Source organism: Anguilla rostrata, chromosome 1, assembly GCF_018555375.3.
Source record: "Anguilla rostrata isolate EN2019 chromosome 1, ASM1855537v3, whole genome shotgun sequence".
Classification (NCBI taxonomy): Eukaryota; Metazoa; Chordata; class Actinopteri; order Anguilliformes; family Anguillidae; genus Anguilla; species Anguilla rostrata.
The window spans coordinates 62,808,263-62,825,567 of NC_057933.1; the positions used below are offsets into that span (position 1 = coordinate 62,808,263).

The following is a 17,305-nucleotide window of genomic DNA, read 5'->3' on the forward strand; positions in this document are numbered from 1 at the left end:
GACCATCTCGCTTTTCTTCTGTCAAATCAATGGAAGTACAGAGTAGTTGCCAATTATGCACTCCCTTCACACTAACAATTGATATAAACATAAACATATAAAAACCTTTCATTTGCGAAAAAGCTGCTGTTTCATTTGCAGTTGTTGAACATGCAGGAAAGCAGAGATCCCGTGGTAAGGGGTGCTATTTAAATGAGTCAGGATTGGGACTGGTTCTCTGTCATCTGGAATAAATTAGGTCAAACAACACTGAGCCTCTAAGTGAAAGAGTCCGCTACCTGCCGCCCCGATGGCCACAGCCTGATACAGTAGCAGCACTTAAACTAACACAAAAACACGGAGGACATTTGGGTAGGCCGAGTAAAACAGAGCCCCACTGCACCCCCCCAGTCCCCCCTCCCCCACCCCCCCAACTCTTAATGGAAACCAGAGACATAAACTCCTACCACAGCCTATCTCAAGGGTTGTGTTCAGGGCTAAACTAATCCAGACCCATTCAAGGTAAAGGCACTCTGATCTGCTTCTGCGTTTCAAAATGAGATCAAAGCTATTCTGGATTACTGCATTACCCAAGATAGAGAAGCATCTCTTCCCAAAGCAACCCAAAGTATTCCTTGACAGATGTGAGTAGGATGTGTTGCAATTAACATGAATAATCGATGAATATCATGTGGCTGCTTTTTCACATTGTGAATTTCACACATTGGATGTCATTTTATGATGGGATTCAGATTTGCATGATGACAGCCTCAAATGAATTAGCTGATGATATTAATTATACATAAAAATAGATTTGGAAAACATTTTATTCAAATGGCAGCTAAATAGGTTATTGTGATGACAGATTGCAGACATTTAAATGACGCATGACTACATGGCAAACACAAGTCACTTACATTTTAACTGGATACATCTCCAGTTGGATATTCAAAATAGCAACCAGAAATAGTGCCTGAAACATGATGAATTATATCATATTGACAGTTGATAAAATGATTATATCTGAACAAAAAGGAACCTTAATGATTTACACTCATTGAGAAGTCAGAAACTCTGATGGGTAAACAGAAATGATCACACTTGAACTGCTAACTATGAGGGGTTAATGAGAGAGTGGAATTTTCTTAGCTTGCCTGGGGTAATTCAGCTGTGAGTCAGAAGGGGGCAGCGCTCTCTCGAGTTCAATCATGAGTGAGTCAACAGGGCGGTCCCGATCATACTCACACTAGGGGCTTGAGAAACTCCTCTGTCATTCTCCCAGAGCGAACCTCAGGGTTTCACATTCAGATACACTATGCATGACTGCTGCTCGAAAACATTCACTCCAGAGAATATATCCTGAAGTCTCATCATAACCTAGGAGGACTCCTCTCCAAACAAGTATTACTGTTGCTGGATAGGAGTACACAATTTCAAACTTACATAATACTGCTTTTCTGTTACATAAGGCATGATACTGAATTTCAATTAGTTTGGGAACCCTTGAGAGAAATTATTATAAGCACTTATCTTATACAGTGTGTACAATGGAGGAAAATTGAAGATCATATTTTAAAAACAGTGTGAGCAGCGTATGCTTTCTCTATTGCAGAAATCTCGTCAGGCGGCACGCAATTGTCATTGCAATGAGCAACAGTCTGTGATAAGTCTGATATCACATTTGTGAAGTTAAACGTTGCCTGTGTGTGTGTATTTGTGCACGTGTGTGTTCGTGTGCGAGTGAGGGTGTACGTGTGTACGTTTGTGTGTATGTGTGTTTGTACGATTGTGGCCAGCTCTAGCACAGCGCAAACCGACGGTTCTATTTCCAGCGCTGTCAGCTGCGGCAGACAGTCTCTGATCCAGGCGAGCGGTAGCAGGATGCAGACCCCGAGGGTGCAGGAAGGAGAGCTCCTCGCTCCAATCCGCTTCACGCCCTGCCGCCCTGATTGCTTTCTATTTTTACCGCACCGCCACCACGCTCCGCATCAGAATTGGTCACCACGGTAACGCAGATGGAGAGGCCCGGGAGGTGGCCGTTTCATTCCGCGGTCTCCGCACCAGGCGAGCGGCACAACGGGGAGCCTCAAGCCTCTTTCAAAAGGAGAGAGAGAGAGAGAGCGAGGTCTTCAAAACCCCTCCTCTCTCTCTGGCTCGAGAATTTGCACCAGAACCTTAAGTCTGTGCTGGCAGGTCACAATGTCCGTGCAGATGAGACCAATGCAACAAAACTGAATTCATTATCCCCATCAGCTCACTGCCAAGAGATTTCTATCTGACTGAAACATAACTGATTCCAAGCCCAAGGTGCAATATGCCTATAAATCACAGGCTATAATAAAGAAAAACGGCTGTGGAGATACACAAGGTTAGTCTTCATGGTTATTGTATTTATTGCACGATGATATCTGCACTTGATCAGATATACTCTAAATTGCTATTTAGTTTCTGTCAACTTCCATTTTGATCTGGGGTGTGGCAGTGCGGTGCAGTGTTAAAGACAACAACATTATGAGTTCAGCGAGCAGCTCCCTTTTGCAGGCTATGTCGGAGCACTGAGGATCAGAGAAAATCAAGCTGTGCAAATGAAGGCTGCTTTATTTAAGCGTGCATTTTGCAAGTGGGAGGGGAGAAGGGTATCTGCTGAGCAAATGGGTAATATAATAGTGCTCTGGTGTGCTACATGAGGACAGACTTGGCTGAAATGGGGCCTTTCCAACTTTGCACAGTATAAACAAACCTGCTCTGCTCACAGCTGTGCTCTTGATCTGGCACGATTTCCAAGCCACAGAAACACAACTCTCAGGGAGGACACTCTCCAGTCCTACACCCAGTCTTCCACCAACCTCCTTTCTTTCCCTTCCTGCTTGGCCCTGTCTCGCTGTTTTTTATTCAGAAGAGAGGGGTTTCCCTCAAATAAAACTGCTCCATAATATTCAATGGAAATTTCAAAGATACAGCAACATCATTGATCAAAGAGTTTCAGAACTATCGTGTGCCTCTGTGGGCACCAATAGTCAGAAATATGATTGGCATGATTGCAAGAGACAAAGTATAATATAAATCTCACACAAGCCATCAACAAACCTGAAAATAAAATGTCTCCATGCCTTTCCCCTCACCCTGTCTGTGCCTGATCCACTCATTTGGGGCACTAAACTGGGTCAGGACCAGAATGAGCTGTTTCTCTTCGTTGCCAGTAAGCTGGGCTATTCTTGCTCCCCAATGTGTCACGTGCCCTTCGCTGAGTCTATTTTAGTCCCATCCCAGAGATTTAGAGAATAAATGTCCAGCAAAGAAGAGGATTACATATAAACACAGCCAGAAGCTAATCCAAATTTTAGATAAGAGTCTGGGATTTATCATTGTTTTCATCCAAAATGGTCAAAAGTAGTCACTCGCAACCTCGAAGATTAATAAGTATACTTTTTGCCCATTTCTACAGTGGCCTTCTATGAGGCAATGCTTGATAAAATTGAGATCCAGTACCCAGCTCAAAGCTGAGTGATATACAAACTGGAATAATAATAAAAAGATGCATTTTAAATCACAGCTGGAGGAGCTAGAAGCATCTATTCAGTCTGACTTGTGCACCATTTTCTACAACAGAGGCCTTTAGAACTATATGACGGATCTCAGTGGCCACACCCAGGCCAAGTGTATCATTCACCGGGGCAAACTATATTTTCTCAAAGGTTGCTAGCAAGCTATCTCAACAGCAACAAAAGGTAAAAGCCACAACAAGCGCCTCTCACCTAACAACCCATCTGTATTAGTGTTCTATCAGGCCTTCAGAGGCAGAATGGATGACCTAATCATTTTTAAATGAAAAATGCCACCTGAAGCTTCTATAACATTTACTTTGCAACACATTAAAAGTAAAAAATAAGAAACTAGGAAATGTTACTTTTTTTGGTGAAATTCCATCATTGGCAACTAATACTTCCCTCTTGTATTTTACCCTTAAACCCAAACATTTGTTTAAAGCATGTTTAAAGTTAAATGTATTACACTTTTCAATATTGTACACAATTTTGTGAGTTCAGTGGCATCTACAATGCATGCCATGTGATGTGTAAGAACCTAAAAACCTGCACAGCTTCCTCAGATTTATCACTGAAATCTCAGAACACAGAATCGCAGCTAGGCAGAATGCAGGACAACAAAAAGTTCTGTTTCAAAAGAAACTCAACAATTATTGTTAATTTAAGCACTAAAACAAAAAAATTGTACTAAAAAACAATGAAAAAGGATGCTTTCAGTTTCAGCAAAAATTAGTGATGCTAATTTTGTCTTGACCAAATATTGTTATTTCGTCTTTCTGACACATGATGAATATAAGCCATTAGAAAAATACCGTAAAAATATTTGCTCAACAATTAGCTGGAAGGTTTTAGCGTATTTAATTCAAAAGGAAAACACAGGGGTAACCTCTCTTGTTTGCGTAAAGCACCACCATGGAAAACGTTTGAACTGTGCAGTCGCACACATTGTGGTTCAGTGTGCCCAGCCTCCATACCACTTAAGCAAACACAACCTGCGATTTCAGCAAGCCAAACCATATGGACCTGACATGCTCTCTGCTGCAGTGGGCCTGCAGCCTCTCTGCTTTGTTGGTCTTGACTAATTCTACTTCAGTGGGAAGTTCTGTCAAACCAGGACATAAGCATCCCTTTTATAGGGGCAGGAAAAGTGGGAAGTTGGTCCTATGGAGCTCACATGATTTATAAATATTTATTTGCAATTTGGTGTGATATCTTAATTATCTTCAGATCATATCATGGGTTAGATCTACCATGTCGGGACACAGAGAATCTTAAGTCAAACTAACAGCGATGAACTATGAAGGTGATTCATATATTTTTGAGATGTCCATTATCAATTTCCTTAGTCTGGTTTGAAAAAAGGTGGTCTCCATCCCCTTCAAAAACCACTATTTTTCAAACCAGACTAGGGGAAACGGTAAAGGTCATCTCAGAAAAATATAAAGACATTTTATATTGTTTAACAAGGATCCTTTTTTTCCTGAACTTACTTTCTCATTGCGTTTTCTAGAGTAGATCTTTATTAAAGCTCTGTTGTCAAACAGATTCACTCTTTAATACCCTGATACAATAGAGTGTACCTCCCTTTCCCTAAACTCAATCCATTATGATGAAACCTGAGCTATCATCCCCACAAATTGTCCCTGTTTTGTTTTGAAACCCCTATCGTTGCTTAAGTAAACAGTCCTGTCGCACTTCATTATGCACTCCTCTGTCTTACACACCGGTGACAGGTGCCAATCAACTAACTGTTACCGGTGCTGGGCAGAAGAACAAATAGCACCTTTGTTTCTTCATCTTGCTTGCCAATTTATGAGTGGGATTTAATAAGGACAGACAGGAAGTGGAGGAGGAAATGACCACATCTAAAGGCTGAAATCCAAGCAAATCCAAGCAACAGGAAGTGGTCTGTGGGATGTTCTTGTCATATGTGGGGCTATTACTCTTAAGCAGAAATAAGAGTTCATTAGGATGAAACCTATGAAGTTATTTGAATTCAATTCTGGATAGGAAAATAAAATTTGTCTCAATGTTTAAAAATGACTAAATATAAAAATAATGCTGACTGAATAACATGAGGCTGTAAATACATATGTTTGCAGAAATGTTTTACAGAATGGAACATTAAGTAAGTTAAAATGCAAATAATACATTCTGTATTTGTGAGAGAAAGAATACATTAAATCAGAAATTGGCAGCTTGGACATTCATACAAAAATACTATTATTTCAGAAACTGCATATTAGAAGACCATCCCCTGACTCAATCTAGTCTTCATTTACATATTCACAGAGTGACTGCAAGAGAGGGAGAGAATGATGGAGGTATGGTACCCATACAGAGGTAATTACTCCAAGGAGTCTAAAGTGACACAATAAACACCAATGGCTTTTATGTTCTTTTGAAGTGTGTGTTTAAACAAAGCAACATAATTGACTAAAACAAGTTTGCATTTTGCATAAAAACTACACAACATGCTCTGAAATTCCCACAACTTTAAGGCTTAATTGCATAGATATACAATGTGCTAGTCCAGATGGTAAAGTCATTTGAACAGGTATAATTGTTTACAGCCATAATTCAATGGGACACAAAGGGGGAAAGGAATGTAATGTAATTTCCTTGACTTCACAGCAAAATTATGAACAGTTTTGGCTTGTCAGGCATTTGCGACCACTGAGACCAAGAGGGAGGTATAATTCTTATTTATATAGAGCTCTCGTGGGATTTCCCCTGAACTTAAACCCAAGACGTAAGCTCTTTCCTATGAAAAGTCCTGTATTATTTTCAAAACAATTAGTGGGCCTCATAACTCAGCAGAAATTAAACACCTTTCCATCTTTTTGCTCAGCTCACATGAACCCTGCACACCTCTGGAAGGCATGGCTTTATAATTTTAATGAAGCAATGTTGTTTTACACATGCATCTCAACATCCATCTTGACTCATCCATCTTCACTAACTAAATGTCTTCTGCACAAGCATATGACTGAAAACACTGTGTGTCTGGTAGGCTGTTCAGATCAGTGGTAGGTCCTCATCACAGCTGTGACATCTGAGATGCTTGGTGCTATAAAACTTGCTGCTTGTGGTGATTGTACTTCACTGCAAGGTAATTTGTTCTTCCTGTGCTCTGTCTCTTTTCATTTAATTTCATATTCAGGTTCAGTCTGACCACTAAGACACTTCACACTTCGAGTTAGGAATTGGGAATATTGCAGCTATATTAGTTATCTGTTTTTCATTGCACATTATATTTATCTTAAATCTATAAATACACATTCATTAAACCACTGAAATTGTGATATGAAAGTATGGAAAATAAATTGCTAACACTTGTTCCATTATTCAGACTTAATGATGCAGCTGGGCTTCACTTAATTTGAGTGCTGTGAAACCATGAAGCCATAGCATGCTTTGGACCCCACAGGTTCTTCAGAGGATATTGTCTTGGGGTTTACTCAACCCACAAAATATGGAGCTTGCACTGTTCTTTCATGTCTGCACACACTGTGCGCCTTCCAGTGGGAAATAAGATACATTCACCCTGCCTTTCCCTTTAGCTCATTTTCAAATACGATCTAAAATACTGCGCATGAAAAAAAATCTATGAATAGAAAGCTGAAATTATATGATTTCCTCTGCTATTTTCCCTCCTGACTTGTACACTTCGTTCTATGTGCAAGTGGCACAAACAAAAATAGCATTTTTATGTGAAAAATGCTTTGAGTTATTGCCTCTATTAGCTGAAAAACCGCTTGAACGAGTAGAAGTCCTGTCAGAGTCAGAGTGCCCCCTTGGGCAAGGAAGACCATTTGGCTTGTGTCAGAGGTCATGTGACCAAAGGTGACTATCCTCAGGGAGTGCCCCATGGCCACAGGCCCAATGGTGACCCTAGTAAGTGACAATATAGTCACCTCCAAACTGATAGAGGCGTACAAAACATTAACCTATCTCAAACCTATACCCCCCCTCCCGCCTCGCTTATTGGCCCCCTTCAAGATAATTTGCAAGAGCTTGCATTAACCCCTGGATTAGCAGCCACGGGCAAGCGCTCTTTTGAAAAGGGGTGACCCGAAATGTAAACAGGAACACTCACAGGCCATATTATCCACCACTTGAGGATGTCAGTTATGTGACATGCACCATTGACCTCATACCACAGTGATTAATATCACCCGGACCCATCTGCAAACATTTAGGCAGTCAGTGCTACTGGGTGGACATCCATCTCCACCATAGCAGAGGTTTGTCAAGATGACTGCGATGACTGTGGAAACACTGAAGAGATGCGCAGACCACCATTGTAGCAAATTGAAAGCGTCAGATTTATCATTTAACAGTGATAATAATCTAATGATATGGATTTCAATAATGCCTTTTGTCCCTCTTTCAGAAACCTAATATTTTGGGGGAGGGGATACTGACCACAAGGTCCACCACTATGCCTTTCTTCTCACACTGTACATGAGCTGCCTTCAGTGTCACCAGGGGTATAAGGGGGGAATTTGCATCCAGGAGGATGTTTGGATTTAACGTACCTGTCTTTCTCAGCGGAAAGTCATTCCTGTTGTCCAGAGATGAGGGGAGGGTGTACTTGTAGGTGGGGGATGTCCCGCCCAGGGGGGGTGAACTCTGATCAAGGGAGGTGTGATGGGCAGCTCTGGTGAAACAGAAAGTGTGATGTTACGAGACACATTTTTACCCTAGTTAAGACAGGGGGCATGCAAGTTTTGTCCAAATCTACATAGATATCCATGTGGCAATGAAATTATGTTCAGTACTGCATTATATTCTGTGTTACTTTCACAGTGCTGTATCACACTGTCAAATTCACACTCATGCAATACTGTCAGAAAACAGCTCTCTCATAGTGTTCAAATTTTCAAATTAAATTTTTTTATTAAAACAGGACTAAACTGTGTATATTATACTCTCTCAGCAAACCGAGGCAAGGAAATAACTAAAGTTACGAAACATTTCAGGAATGTTCTTGGAATGTTACTTACGTGTACCAGAGTTTGGGGTGGTGGCCCAGGGGGTGACTGACACCGTTGGCGCCCGGGTCCTTGGTAGATTTACTCAAGAGAAACTCCTGGAGTTTCTGCTTGACCTCTGTGCTGGCCACCGCACCTGTGAAAGCAGGGTTCAGATGCAGAGGGCTTGGGATTATCCTGCAGCTCCAAGCTGCGTGACGCTCAGAGTCACCACCGTTAGATCCTGTAGCAATTCCCAGGGGCACCAATAAAGAGAATGTGAAATTATATCACCAAATGCTTCAGTACAACACATAGCTGCAAGTACTGCAGATCTTTTAACCCATCAGTGGACTCAGTAACTTATGAAGGAATATCTCCCCCTTGTGGATGATCTATTTCGGAGCAGGATAAGGGTGAGGTTTGCGCCCACAGCAAGTGTGAGTGCCAAACCAACACTTGCTATGTATAATTCTGGCGCACTGAGTTTAAATTGACAGGTTGATGTATACACTGTTTCATTTACTGAATTGTATTTGCCTTGCTACATGCACAAAGTGATGTATAATTATCATTCAATGTGACACACAAACATGGTAGGCAACTACAGCTCTGTTTCTTTTTTTAAAAGCATACATTAGCAAAATAATTTTTACCTATCAATTATTGCAGATGACCACATGCATAAGGAGTGCACATATTAGGTTGGAGATGTGCATTCACTGTAAAAACTGTAAAAACTGTAAAAACTGGACCCTTTTTTTGGGACTTCAGCTGTTTTGTGTGCAGATTGTGGGTACATGTTTAGTGCGGTATTTATGGTGGATATGGTGTTTAATACTCAGAGAGTGCACAGTATGCAGTGGGTTAGTAATATGTAAAGGCTGTTGACTATACTTTCCAGGATCGCTAATTCACATAAAAAGCACACTCTGTGTTGAAGCTGTGTGAAGTGCTGAGGGCATAAGCTGTGTGGAGGATGTCCTGTGCATTGCGCGCAGCTAGTAAAACTCAAAGCTCCTACTTTCTCGGGCACGCTCCTTGCTCCTCAGGATGAGGATGTGCTGCTCCCTGCGGTGTCTCTCCAGCTCCTGCTCCTGGCTCTGCTGCTCCAGCTTCCTCTCCTTCTCCAGCAGCTCCTGCTTCTGCTTCATGACCAGGAGCTCCTGCTGAAGCTGAGGCACAAGAGACAGCAGCGTAGCTTTAGGGCATGGAGCAGTGTCTTACTGAGCAGGCCAGCCTGTGCTGGGGGGCGTGCGTGTGTGTGTGGGAGTGTGTGTGCGTGTGTGTGTAAAGGCACATGTGAGTGTGCACACATTTGTGTGTGTCCGTGTGTGTGTGACTGCACACGTGTGTGTGTCTGTGTGTGTGTGTGGGTGGGGGGGAGGGGGGTTGGGGTGTGGAAGCTGTTGAGGGGGGTGTCGGGAAGGTGATGTCATCTGAGACGGCCTTGACCCTCACTGCTGCAGAATTACATTTTTCTCTTTATCAGCTACAGCCATGACCATCAGCCTTACTCTGAGACACAGCAAGGCCTAGACAATGGGCTCTGAAACTCTGATCCTGTCGCAGCATATAAAATGGATGTAAAACTGCATAATACAATTAAAATTGCATTTAAAAGATATAAAGTATTATGAACTATGAATGTTTTTTTCTACTTCAAACACAGACCTGGCCCATCTAGAAATGGGCAGTTCAGGTACAGACTGAATTTTGGTACATTAGGGATATGAGTGCACTCTCACCTTGAGATGCTCCTGCAGCTGGGCCTGGTGTTGTCGGGTCAGGTTCTCATGCTGCTTCTGGAACTCTGTGATGAGCAGCTGTTTCTGGATCTGCTGCTGCTTCTGGATCAGGAGCAGCTCCTGCTGTAGCTGCTTCTCCCACACGCTCGGGTCTGTCCCCGGGCCCAGCATCCTCACATCCGTACGAAGATCCAAGGGTGAAACAGGCTCCAGAACCGTCTGAACCTCTGGCTTAATTTCCACTGTGAGAGAGGGAGAGGGAGACAGAGAGGGAGAAAGAGAGGGAGGGAGATTAGAAAAACAACTCCAGTACTTGACTACATGAACTTGAATGGTTGCTTCTTTGAAATGCATTAAATAGAAGTCATCTCATCTCACAGTTTCAGTCTTCATTAAGTAGTGACCTACAGGTGATGTGGGAAAAGCTGGACAAGAGACCACATTCAACAGGCACTGCATTTGAGTTTAGCATCGATTTGACAACCAATCAACTTTACAGAGAGGGAGAGACGAAGAAAGAAGAGAAGACTGAGAAAAAACTGATGGGAATACAAAACACAAGTCTCTCTCCTCGGGTTGCTTATATGATCCTAGGAAACAGTCAATTATAATATAATTGCTATAAACAAACACATGCTCATATCCGTTCTTAGTCAGAGAAGTCCAGAATCAAACCAAAACAAACAGGGCTGAGATTTGATGGCAGCCAAACACGAATGCTTGAAATGTTCATTTGAAGCATGGTGGGGCACTGCACTATTTACTGAAAAATCATAACCATTCCTAATCACATAAATAACCCACAGCAATTAAAGGCCCTTTTTCCCTCCCTGGGACTGGCACGCATACCACAACCTTCCTAATTCCCCTCAGAAATGAAGAAAAAATAAACATAAATGGTCAGGTCACAAAATGACCTGCTCCATCTGTTTGTGGATCCCGTGGTTTTTGCTCTTGTTTAAATTTATCTGTGGCCTCACTCCTTCAAAGAATCTACAATGTCCTAATGTCCTTGGTACTGTATGACTGGACATGGCCTTTGTCTTTCTCAAAGTGCTCTGGGCCATGACTGACCGCTGTGGGGGAACAGTGTAGGAACAGGGGGAACAAGTAAAATGGCAGGAGGTGGGCGTTCATGACCTTCTGCGAAATGTGTCCCAACCACGCTCCAAAATCAAATCGTCCAGTCTAAATATAGACCAATTTTCACAACAAATTAGCAGCACACTCTGGTGTGGATGAGGCCTCCTTCCTCGTGGGGAACAGGGATGCTGAGTGCCACCAATCTACCACCATTAAGGAGTTGCATATGCCCACTTCTTCCATGGTACCCCCTCACTATTTATGCCATAAACCCACATTACTGGGAAACATCTAAGCATGGCTAGCAAATAGCCTATGTACATAATTCAGCAACATCTGTTTGAGGTAGCCTTTTTGAGAGTAATTGGTGTGGATAGGTTAAGGAACTGGACTGGACTCCATCAGGTTCAGGGCATTGTTGGTACACATCCCAGGTAGAGCACTGCTATTACAGTGTATCCCTGAACAATGTTACAAAACTGATTTTTTCAGTTTAAATACCAAGGTGTATAAACAGGTAATATACACATCACCCTTTGGAAGGTCATAAAATAAAAGCAAACACACTGTATGTGTGTTCCACACGTAATATATTCAGGCATGAAGAAGCATGTAAAATCACACCCTTTTACAAATGGCGCGGGATGGTTGATATAATTGTACAGTACTCTCTTGGCATTCAAATTGTTTGACAAAAAGCACACAGACAATAGAGATTCAATTCTTTCTACTTGCATGCAGTAATAGCATTTATTTTCTGTAGTTATTGAGTGGCACTGGAATGTCAAATCTGCCTTATTTTCTCTGCCCACCAGTTCCAAAACTGTAAATATTTCACAGAAAATTAAATGTACACATCTGAGTATGCCATCCTGTCCTGACTGTTATTACTCAGTTTATCACTGCCAGACCAAAAGAACATCTAATCCAATATAAATGCCGCAAGCTACTGGTAGATGGGAAGTAACATAAATATAAGCCGGCAAACCACTCAGAAATGTCAGCTAAGGTCTTAACACAATGGTCCTTATATAGAGGTCTGATAAGCCGATGCTATTCACAAATGAGAACATATTATCCCCCAAGGAGTAAAACATGGTAGGGCTAGGACATCGTCCTGAAAAGCATCAACAAGTTCTATGTGCACACTGGAGGAAGAGGGTGCAGACTTTGCCTCTGAGAATTTTTGCACCTCTGTACCCGTGACAATTCTGAGCTAAAATGCAACTCTCAGGCTGTGACAACCACCACCCCCCCCCACCCCTCACCACCACCAGCACACTGTCATGGCAACCATTCGACATAATTATGTCTCCTCTTCCTGCCTTCATGGAGCCTCACAACATTCTGTCATCTCTCTGAGACCAGGGATATGATACCCTCCATGTAAGACTGACGCAGTTAAAATAGAATGTTGGCATATTGGCATAAACAGTACACAAATAGCATTAGCCATAAATAAGGCTCATGAATGTCTGTTTAGTCAAACTGCAGGTAAGATAAACAGGCTTTTTTTCCCTAACAGACCAAGGACTGCATTACTGCTTTCAGCCTGAGCAAAAATAGCAACAATTAAATAGAGAGGTGCGCTTCACAGCGAGAGGGCAACCTGTAGCCGAGACCTTATTCAAATAAGTATGAATATTAATCTTAATTGCTGAGGACCTGACAAAGGGCTCTTTAACAGCAGACAGGCTGTGTTCCAGGAGCACCCGCAGACCTGGCCAATGAAAGGCTCATGCGGAGTCAGACAGCGCTGCCGCCACCGCTCTAATGAAGCTAAATATAGCCTCAAAAACACCTACCGGTTCAGAGAATTTGTTGCTGTGATCTCTCATTTATTCCATGTTTCATGTACTCTTGCAACTGTCATCAAAGGGGAAGACTTTCATCAGTAAAACTGATTGAAATGAAAGCTCTAACAAATACAGAAGAGGCTGTACTTTGGGGTGTGAGCTTGAAGCTACATTGTGGTTGTTGTTGTTGAACATGAAAATGAAAATAGGATTGTGTTGCATCTGGGAATGTTTAATGGTGTCTGATTGAATCTCTTGATATTCCTCCAGATTGTGACCATCCCAATGAAACAGCCAAAAACACAGAAACCTCTTTCCTATTCCTTTCCTATCAAGAGCTATCCATCCAGCCACACCCAGACCAAGATCCAATAACGACTTCAAAAACCCAGGTCAATGTAGTAAAACTCCTGAGCCTGGTCTGAGGTCCTTCCAGTCATTGTACCCTCTGAAGGTTATTATTGGAAGTGGTCATAAAAAATGGAGTTACTCTATACCTTCAACAATGAATAGCCTTTAAATCACCTGTTTTTCAGCAATTACTGTAGCTCAGCAGTAACCAGCCCTGTTCCTGGATATCTGCCATCCTGCAGGTTTTATTTCAACCCAGATTTGGCACACCTGACTCTGCTAATTAGCAGCTCAACAAGATCTCTAGCTGTTGAATGAGGTGTGCTTTGGGGTGGCACACGGTTGGTTACCACTGCTGTAGCTGCTTTAACACAGGGAGCACAACAAACTGGCATATTAACTTGTCCAATAATGCTAGTAGCTACTTGTGTTTACAACCAACTACCATATATTATTTTAACAGGTTAGTAGCATAAACAATTTACAGTAAAAGTAATTCTTATCTGGACAAAAGGCTGGTAAAAACTAAATAAGAACTGTGAAGGAATGAGAAATGTATAGATAATCAAGATATACAGTACCAACAAGGCAATATTCAGTTAACTTTGGCTTAGAAAAGAAAGAACAGTGAATCATGATACAGAAAGAATGAAAATAAAGAAAGAAAAGTGAATCATAATAGCTAATATCCTGTTACAGTTAATGCACACATACATCTATGTGAACTGTAAAAACAGGTACTGTAGCTAGTTAGTAAGTTAGCTATTATATATCTGGTGTATGTACTCCACATATTTCCTAACTTTTAGCATTAGTGCTGTAACACTTCAGAGTAAGGCTGCATGTGTGCAAAGGGTGTGTGATTATATTTTGTTGTCTTTCTCATGAGCAGACAGACCAAAAATGGTCATTACTTCTATTCATTCTACAGGGAATCAGTATACCAGGACTTCAGGTTCCATGGCCAAACTCCCCTGAGAACACACCTGTTCACAAATGTGGTCACGTACCCTCCCAAACACACTCATCCTCCATAGCACATGATGAAAGGAAATGTGTTGAAGATCTGCCCATCAGGAGAACATTCTGAATGTTTCAACATTCCCTCATAGTAATATTAATGACCGTGTTAAAATAAAAAATAAAAACATTAAAATAAACATTAAAGGTCATACAGTTGGACTTAAATATGAATTTCTCAATAAATATTCAAACGTGTATTTTACCTCACATTAAACATGATGAAATGATAATAAAATTGCTGTGCACACATAGTCTGTGACTCACGTGAAGCACAGAGGTACACTGGTGTTAAGATCTTTCATTACAACTAAAGTAATTAAGGTGAAGTTAATTTCCATAGGCAAACTTCCCACCTGAAATTCTCCTGGCTGTTTCCTACATACTCAAAATGAGGTAGATGGAAAATGAAAACTATTTTCGCTTCTTAAATTCATGCTGATTTATCAGTATTTATTCTTCTGTTAACGTGCATCCTGAATCCTTACATTTTAAGGAATCTAATTATACATCTGTATGGTATGAGTTTAGGCATCTAAGTCTACATTAAGAGGATCAGAAATTCAGCCATCACATGATTGTGAAACTGAAATCTGGTGTTGATATACCAAGGATGCCATTTGAAGCTGAACATTCAGAACTGCCATCAACCACATCTAAATATAAAAGCTTTTTTGAGCCATGTTTTTTTACAGAGACAATGTGTGAAAGGGTGTCACATTTGAGGAGCCACTGTGCTATTTTTACACTTAGAAAAAAAAAAAGAAATAACAAGAAACCGTACATTCATGCATTTACATTTTGCACTTCCAGGCAGTGTTTTCAGTAGCCAACAAATATGAGAAAAAAACAATATAACCTAAAAATATGAAAATCATATACCTGCTATTGTCTGGCCATTATATCTCAGAATATTGATTGGACTATTGGGGCAGTTTCCCAAGGGGTAAAAAATATTCAGTTCCTGATTGGTGGGGAGAAGCTGGACGTGTCACTGAATTCTGGCCAGTCGGAGATTTATGAATGACAGGTCCAAGTTTGTTTTTAGCACACAGGAGTGACAAGAACCCTGCACCGTGCCCAAATGACTCCCCCTACAGTCTGCCAAGAGGGATAAGGCCAATCACAAGCAAGACTTCCAGCTTACTGCCTGTTTATCCGCCCTGATCATACCATTCATCATGATGGAAATTTAAGCCTTCTTTATCATGCTTAACGTTCTTTCATTGGCCACATTAACAAGATTCCCTTTGGATAGTTTTGCAAAGATACACATCCGAGCAAACAACTTTTGGTTTCCGGAACATTCCCGGAATGTCAGGGCAAGTGTCCTCGACATGTAAATTTATCTGGTTTCCTGGCTATCCTTTGAACAACATTTTGATATCATAAGGACCATTAGCTCATATGATTATGTTCTAAAACTATTTTGGGGACATTATAGTTATAATAATCTCACAATTAAATGGGCATCACACTGCAATGTTCTTTGACATTCTCAAAAAGCTTTGTATTACCTACGTTTAAGGATGTGAGTTTTAAGCCAGGATTATATAATTCACATTTTTTCCTGAAAATAAATGAGTTTGGCAGCTGTTGAAAGTAAAAATAAAGTAAATGAATAATAAATAAAAAATAGCAAGGAAATGTTATTTATTTACTTGCCATTCAAGGTGGATAACAAAGCACCAATGCCTTGTCATCCACATTGGTCATCTAACTGATGTTCCATCCAACTGAAGACAGACGCTCACAACCTCTTACATGAAAAGTTTTCAAAGTTGTTGTTTGTTATGTTCATTTTGTAATTCACCTCTTTTTTGCCTTTAGGAAATTTGAGGAATTGCTTCATGGAGAAATGAATGTCACTCCATCTACTACCTGTGGGCAACAGTGTAGTGCCTTGGTTACAAAATATTTCGCATTGGGGCTTCTCGAGCAAGTGCTACTTTTATAAGATTTCCTGTACAAAACACTGAGACAAACTAACCCTGGCTTGGATTCAATCAGCATTTGACCCTAAATGTGATTGTCAAATAAATGCAAGAAATGTTTTCCCATTAAAAAGTTTGGTAAACTCATTTATAACGCATTGCGATGAATTGCAAGTCAAAGCTGAACGAAGAACTACTGGAAACTAAAAAAGAAAATCACGTGAAATATGCCCTGCATATATATACGCGATATGTGAGTATACAGAGCATGGAGGCAGGCAGTCTGGTGCTTTCTTGGTCCTGCCGACAAACAGACTAATCCTCATCACTTTGCATGCTCCAATTGGATCTGTTTAAAGGTCACAACAACATTAAAGAGTTGCTTTTGCATCCAGAAACAACCCAAGGCCCACTAAGATGTGCCATTTCTTCCCCTTCAGCTGTATTAATAGAAGCTGAGGGTGCGGAGAACTATTTATAATGGCAAAAGTAGATGGATGCCCCTGCCTGCGATATGCTGCTTCTCTCATTAAGGGTGGAGATATTCTGGGCAGCTGGCATGTCTAAAGCAGGAAACAGGCTTTTATTTTTAAGTTCCAGGATCGCCACTGTCACTGAACTAGGCCCCCAGCTTGAAGGCTATCTGTTTGCAAATAGCTCCACGCCACAGACCACAGTCAGTCATACTCCTGGGCTTCAGGCTATTGTCATCACATGGCCATCTGCAAATAATCATTTGCACAAAAGCAATATTCAAAAACATTATTACCTACTCTTCACTATACAAGCTGCACTTTTGTTGCAAACCTATATCACATACTCAGATGTTACTTTATAGCAAAACAGTATAGCCATTGTTTATTTTAATCTTGG

The 17,305-nt window shown here is 41.1% G+C and overlaps 1 protein-coding gene across 1 annotated transcript in view; it reads right to left on the reverse strand.

The window, feature by feature from the left end:
* The window catches only part of LOC135263222 (histone deacetylase 9-like), a 112,348-nt gene that overhangs the window by 67,202 nt on the left and 27,841 nt on the right, over positions 1–17,305 (reverse strand). The window contains exons 3-6 of the mRNA XM_064351394.1: positions 10,249–10,490; positions 9,525–9,675; positions 8,534–8,657; positions 8,066–8,187 (exon numbers count right to left, since the gene is read on the reverse strand). Of these exons, the coding sequence (XP_064207464.1) occupies positions 8,066–8,187; positions 8,534–8,657; positions 9,525–9,675; positions 10,249–10,490 (639 nt within the window). The remainder of the gene's footprint in view (positions 1–8,065; positions 8,188–8,533; positions 8,658–9,524; positions 9,676–10,248; positions 10,491–17,305) is intronic.